Genomic DNA, 7,373 nt, shown 5'->3' with positions numbered 1-7,373 from the left:
GCCCAAAGAGGTTGTGGAGTCTCCTTCTTTGGAGATATTGAAAACACACCTGAATGTGATCCTGTGCAGCATGCTCTAGGTGACCCTGTTTGAGCAGGGGGGTTGGACTAGATGATCTCCAGAGGTCACTTCCAACCTCAACCATTCTATGATTCTGTGAAGAAAATAAGATTATTCACATACCTAAGACTAAGTGTGTACTTAATTGCTGAACTATACTAGTGTCTGCCTCTGTAGGATCAATACATAGGCTCAAATTGTCAGCAATACTTAGGAGCCAATGCCCTCAGTTTGTATAAAGAGTATGCCTTAAAAATCTTCCACCAGTTCGTCTCTATAGTAATGTTTGTGAGGAACAGGCTATGTTTAGTAGGAAGTTTATTACATTGTGGAAAATAGTACATTAAAGGTGTCAGAGAAACAAAAGGCACAAAATAATACAGTGTGCGTTAGGTTTAAGAAAAACTTGCTTTTGCACAAAATCATAATGCTCACAACTTTTTTGCCACAGAATGTTTTGAGAACAAAAATAAAATAGCCTCTTCGATATGTTTCACCATTATCTCCTAGGTGCTTTTGTTAACCCAACCTTGAAAATAGCAGGAAGTGATTAAACAGTGCTAAAAGTAAGATCTGAGGTGATTATCCAGTAGACATCCTCTTGCCATTTAATCAGCAGTAGGCACTTTGAAGAACAGTTTAAGAAAGTGATGGACTATCAGCAGGAAGATCTCTTATACTTTTGTTACGTGTAAGTTTGATGTATTGCACAGGTCTTATGATTCTATAGAAAAGTCTTTTTTATAGAGATTAAAGGTTTGTTCATGTTTCATTTAAGTTAAATACAGTTGTCTAAATACGGAATTGAACTTGTAAGCCAGCCTTTACGATAGTCTTTGAGAAACAGTCACACTGCATAGCAATTTGGTACCATGGAACAAACTACTGGAAAAAAAAATTACTTGAGCTCCAATGGAGAAATAAATACAAAATACATAGTTTGGGTGATATACAAGGTAACCTGCACTGTATGGTTATATAGCTCCATCTTACTGCCTAGCTGTAACCATCTTTATTGCTGGTTTTTGACTGGGCCCAGATCTGCAGCTGTAGGAAGAGGCATGCTTATGACCAGGCCAGTCAGGCTGTAACAATATGCCTGCTAGGATTTTGTGAGACAGGCTTTCATGAATGGTTAAATTGAGTTGAATATCTATTCTTAGATTTATAACTTAGCCCAAAATAGAGAAATTTTAAATAGATTCCTTTCTATAGGAATGGCAAAAGCTACAAAGACCAGTAGACCAGCTTGCCAACCAGTTTTCAAGTTCTGATACCTGAATTTTCATACTTTTTTCTCCTCCACAGGAAAAACCTGCCTGTTTGTTTGTTGGTCTCTTTTGGTGAAGGGGGAAGTTTGCTTTTCTCTTTTTATAAAAATGAACACGGACAAAACAAGTACTTGATTTGTCCCTAGCCTGGAAACAGTGGAACCATCTTGACTAAAATTAAGGGGAAACAAATCAACTGATAATAGTGGACATAGAAGATGGAAACTGTAGTCCGCAGTGCAAAATTTGACAATATCAAAAGCAAGGGGAAAAACAGGTTCTTAATAAAATCAGCACTTCTCACTGCATGTATTACTACCCTTTACCAATGTAATGCATATCTACAGTCAGAAAAAAATAAAGGTAACCTGAAAATAGTAAAACCTTGATTTTCACCTGTATGTCTTTTCACATATATAGGGGTGAGTACAAGATTGTTCATGCTGGTGCTAGAAAACAGTCTCATTTGTTGTTAATGGTGTGGAAAAAATTGGTATCTGTACTTTTCTGTTAAAAAAAAAAAAAACGCAGAGTGAATGTTCAAGAACCAAGTCACGGGCAAAGCAGGAAGTCACAATTTTTGCTGCTCTTTACGTACAACAATTGCGCCTGATTTTTGAGGGAGGTAAGCAAATAAAAGCCCCAGAGAAAAGCACCTGTGCACAAACAGAATTGTACTGGAACATAAGCTCAAGATGTTTTCTTTTAGGGTGGGGAGAGAAACTCATTTGAAGTCACTGGGGTGGAAGAATCCAGGTATACGGTGCTACTGAAGCACAGATATAACTTTTAGTGAAAAGAACAAGGATGACTGACTAGTCTGATCTACTCAGTCAAGCAACCATGTTATCTTTAAACTTCTGATAGAGATCCTACTCCACACATCAAACACTGGAAACTTGCATGCTCTACTAGACTGGAAGAGACGGATTAAAAACTTGGAGAAGGACACTCATCTTCATTTAAAAAAAAAAAAGAAAAGAAAATTGTGCCTTATGTCTTTACCCCTTCCAACTCCAACATTGACTTAAATGCTTAATTTCCTAATTTTCACTCCTAAAGGTACAGTTACAAACTGCTATTGTGCCTTATTATGTATAGCAGTACACTTTACATGCTGCAAAGAAAACTGAGTGAGCGCACCTGAGAAAAAGTGAAAGAGCTAAATTGGCATTTATTGAATAGCACGCATAAAAGCCAGCTGCTGTAGTGTCAATACCTGTAAGCTGTCATTTCATTCTAGTTTCATTGCCTTCCATCCTACCTGATACTTGTGTAAAGAGAGAGGCAGAGGCACTTGTAAAGCTCATTAGTAGCAGGCAGTACAGTGACAGCTGTCATCCTTACTAGCATTTTGTGTAGTCTGACCTCTCACACTGTCACCTTGACATCTTTGTCTACTGCAAGGAAACATTCATTTCATTTTTATAGGCAGATACAGACAGAATGAGCTAGACATTTCTGAGTATACTGACATTTTTTTAAAAAAAACTTGCTATGATTTTTACAATAGGATTATACCAATATAACAGAAATTTACAAGCAAAATATTAGTTTTGGTTTTCAGATTATTTTTATTACTGTTTCAAATGTACAATCTGAACATTGGGGACCAATAAAAAGAACCCACATACATGATGTACAGTACATAGCTTGCATTGTTCCCAGTTTTTAAAGTCACATGTCAAGGTTTAGGCTGCAGAACAGAGTTCACTATTCCTAAATGAGAGCAGTCCCATACAATACTATGTTGATGTAATACTAGCACAGACTTCTCTGGGCAAATATATTTACCACTTCTCATTAGAATACTGCATATATCAATGGAATATTGATAAGGATCCTTAATATTCTGATCTTCTCCACTTACAACATTTATTTGCATCAATGTGACTTCAAAACAAAACCCATCTATTTCAACTGTTCATGCCTTGCTTTTAAAAGTTAGTGAAAAGATACAGCTAGGGAAACTCCTCACAAAGTGAAACTACAAATTTGATGAATGTTTTGCTTAGTTAGATTTATGACATTAAAAATTAAGTCTCTGGAACTTTTTTTTACCTTCTTGCCTTTGAACTTTTGCTTTGAGCTTTTAACAGTTATTCAGAACTCTCATTCAGCGTTCAGACCATCAGTCATTCCAGATACGTTTCTGTCTTTTTCGTTACTTTCCTCTCCTTAACATCTCTTAACCTCCTTTTTGTCCTCTCATAACAAGTTCTAGACATCCACTTCTCCCCCTTTGGCTTCGCCCTTCTCTTCAGTCACTTTCCTGCTTTCCAATTAATCTTTTCAACATCTCTGAGCATTTTCTCATCTTCAGCCATTCTGATTTTCTCTTGATAGGCTTAATCACACGTTCTTTTCCTTGTTGCCCCCAAATGCCATTATTATTACTTGGAATCCCATTTCTAAATCCATTAAAACATTTACCTCTAATGGCCAGACTGTTTCCATATTTACACATGGATGTAACCCAAAATCATTCCAACAGCTTTACATGCAAAAAAAAAAAAAAAAAAAAAGCATCAAAGTTGTCGTCCAACTCACCACCTTGAATTATAGCTGAAAAAAACTTGTGGAGCAGAATGAAAGATTAAATTCTTAATGCTATAATACTCATTCCCTCTCTCTCAAACTCATTTCTTTTTTCAGTTTCAACTTACTTTTTTTGTTACAATATATATTAAAATTTAATTACATTTGCTTCATTAATCTCTTGGCATGAGCTCTTCCAATTTCTCCTGTCCTCTGCTAATTCTTCTGAACTACTGCCTAGCATCAGGAAAAATCTGCCTCCTACCTGTTGACACCAAAATGGGGTGGGGGGAGAATTTCATATGCCTTCCATGTAATGCAAAGGCTGCTATGACAAGCACACTTAAAAAAAGAATACTATATGGCAGCCTGGACTACTGACTGCTTGTAGCAAGAGCAGTTTTGAAAACAAGTTTTGTACACCCATTGGGTGCAAAATAATAGCTTTCTTTTCTTCACAGTGTCTTAGAATTTTTACTTCAAATCAAAAGCTAGTTCTTGTAGTTCTGATTGTTAGCAAATTACATTTTGTCTCTATTTGTAACTTTCGGTTTCTGTTAAGGGTTAGTTTTTTGTTGTTGTTGTTGTTGTTTAAGCCTCATGTTCAGTAGCATGGGAATCCAGGCCAGGCCAAAATGTCTGTCTGGCTGGCTTATTTGCCCCTGTTTTATAGGCAACAGATAGGAACACTACTACAGATAGACCTACAGATTTTATGCAGCTCTTCCTGGGCATGTTATACTGCTCAGATTTTAAGTCTGTGCACAAAATGATTGCTTTGGATTAAAATCCATTTTGCGTATGCAACTGCACATATTTTATAGCATGTCCTTAGGCTTGTATTTTTTGTAAGTTAAAACATTTAAGAGGAAAAATACTTCATGAAAAACACTACACATTTGTAGATAAACTAATGCTCATGAAAAGTGCTAGGTTAAAAACTCTGGAAAGTGCAGTCCTCCGTGTAGGCAAAGAACATGGCAACAGTGTAGGCATCTCCAGTCTGCCCTGCAGCACCTGAGGTGCCTCCACTGGGGGTGAAAATGGTGATTTGTCCCCAGTTTGATTCATTCCTTGACTTCTCTGCTAAAGTTACGTACAAAAATACCAGTTCTGGAGCTGACAGTTGCAATCTGAGCACCTGTCAGTCACAACACCTATTAACACTAACTTAACCTGACATACTGTACAAAACAGCTACTGGTTCTAACAACTTTAATTTCACCCCTTCTTAGTCAATTTTGAATCATCATTCTTGAGGTAGACGACCAGATATTCCAATACACTTTCCCTGCACCTTTCTGTATCACATATTTCAAGTAAAATATAACCGTTTTCAAACACTGTAGTTAATGATTTCACTTTTACATACAGTGTCATCCATACTGTATCATGTCTGGAACAAGCTCTTTTGTATTTTTTATTTGATGCTTTACATTTTCAAAGCACATCCAAAAATCAGCTAAATGATGATTACATTAAACCCTACAATTTAATCCTAGAACATTTATACAGTTTTATGGCCAAGTTACAAGCCCCCTGAGAACAATTTTATGGCAGAAACACTGGCACCAATACCACTGGTGGATGCAGCTTTGTTTAGATGTGATTAGCATAGAAAGCACCTGAAATTATTTATATTTTCTATTTATAATAGATCAACTCTTTGGATATTTTCATAACTATATTAAGAATACCTTTGTTAATCTTGATATCTATTTTGGAAAGATTGTATTTACATGGAAATACATGAAAACTTGATGCTTAAAGAGTAAGAAGGGGAAGGGGGGGAAAAAAAGTGCCTGATCCTGTGCCCTTGTACACAAGGGTAGTGCCTTTAAATCAGCTCACGTAAGTATGGGTCACTTGAGTGAAAATTTAAAGATTCAGGTCCATAATGCGTTTATGCATAAATGATTCTGACAAACTACTATTTAAACTATTTTTACAAATACATTCTACAGTAACTGTGTCTAAAGGCTGAGACATCCAGCCCTGAGAGAAACAGGAAGACTGTCCCCTGTATTTTGTAAGATCTGCCACAAGGGGCACACGTCTAGAGTAGCTGTTTTTACAGCTCTGCCATGAAATGCACCCACCCTACCTAGGACAAGGTACAATCCCTCAGGCTCCAAATCTGCATTAGGTTCCTGAATGAACAGTTGCTCTTTCACTGATTAGAAGACCTGGACAAATGTGCTTTAGTGAAACAGTAACAATTTTGTTAAAATGTAAAGCAAGCCAAAACAAATTCAAAATAAGGTAGATTCCAATGTCACCCAATATGTTTGTATGTTTTATATCTACATACAGACGTTGCCATCCAAAAAAGTCTTCAGTTCAAGCTAACTGTAAGACACTGTCCGTGGGAAAAACAAAAAAGTACATTTTTCATAGTACAATAGGTTGTATGTTGATTACATTCCTCATTACAGTTGCTCATTGCTAACACTGTGAATACAGTCTTGGTTTTTATCTTAGAAAATAGACCTAAACATGTTTGCAATACTTTGACAGGAAAATTGAATTCTTTCCAAACTGAAAGAACATGAATTTTGCTAAGTTAATAATGTCAGGATTCTTGTAGGTAAAAAGTGCAAAATTGTGTGTTACCTCCAAGCATTTTACACTGCTAGCTAGAGGGAATTTCAAAACATCCTTCATTGTGATGTGATTTACCAGTTGAATAGTACATTTTGACCGAGAGTCATAAAGTAAATTTGACTGCTGCCTCCTGACTGAACAGATGCAAAGAATACCTTGGGAAAAAAAAAAAAAAAAAAAGATAAGTTGTCAGTTTATATTTATGAGAATATTTTTACCCATGTAGGCGATCTGAGAGAACAATACTGTCCCAAATACTGTCCCAAATGATGTATACATTCCAATTCAATTTTAATTCCATGAGAAACCTTTTAAAAGCAAAACAGCACTTGTGCTACAATTATGATATATTTTTGGTATATTCCCTTTTCTTATTTGGAAAGGCAGGAGAACACATTTTTTTAAAAAATAACAGTTTGGGGGCCTAGTTTTCTAAATATAACAGTGGGACTAAAGAGTTTTCAAAAAAAAATATTTATCAAGCACTGCCAAGCCATATGCAAAAAATCATACTTGATTATCTGTGCTCCAGTGCTTGTGACATCTCAACTATTAGTGGCTTTTTTTCTTGATAGCTGCTCTGATTCACACTTAGTAGCCCAGGAGAGGCAGTTTTGTAGTTGGGCATTAGAAGAATACAGTGGCTCACCAGCGCTCTCCAACACACTTGCTGCGCTAGCGTCTCGCCAGCTCGTGTGAAATCTGGGAAGGCCAGGTGCAACAGGAGTTACAAATAAAAGAGCTGGCTGTAGCAGGACTCTGTCAAAGTGCAGGGTATCTACAGTGCGTGGTTTGTGGGGTCTGACTACATCTGCTTTGGGTGGAAAACTTATACTAAGGTAAGAAATAGGCAATGTAAACACGATGTTAAAAAAAATTAAAGTCTCAGTTTCTTAGTCA

General features: G+C 36.5%; 1 protein-coding gene across 1 annotated transcript in view; it reads right to left on the bottom strand.

Moving 5' to 3' along the window:
* Positions 1-2,881: 2,881 nt before the first annotated feature.
* The window catches only part of NRK (Nik related kinase), a gene marked incomplete at its 5' end in the record, with an annotated part of 96,707 nt that continues 92,215 nt past the window's right edge, over positions 2,882-7,373 (bottom strand). Inside the window, one exon of the mRNA XM_085319723.1 lies at positions 2,882-6,628. Coding sequence (XP_085175849.1) covers positions 6,545-6,628 — 84 coding nt within the window. The remainder of the gene's footprint in view (positions 6,629-7,373) is intronic.

This window comes from Rhea americana, unplaced genomic scaffold (genome assembly GCF_003343005.1).
Source record: "Rhea americana isolate MKP2758 unplaced genomic scaffold, rheAme1 scaffold_6, whole genome shotgun sequence".
Lineage (NCBI taxonomy): Eukaryota > Metazoa > Chordata > Aves > Rheiformes > Rheidae > Rhea > Rhea americana.
This window is presented reverse-complemented; position numbering and strand designations above follow the sequence as displayed.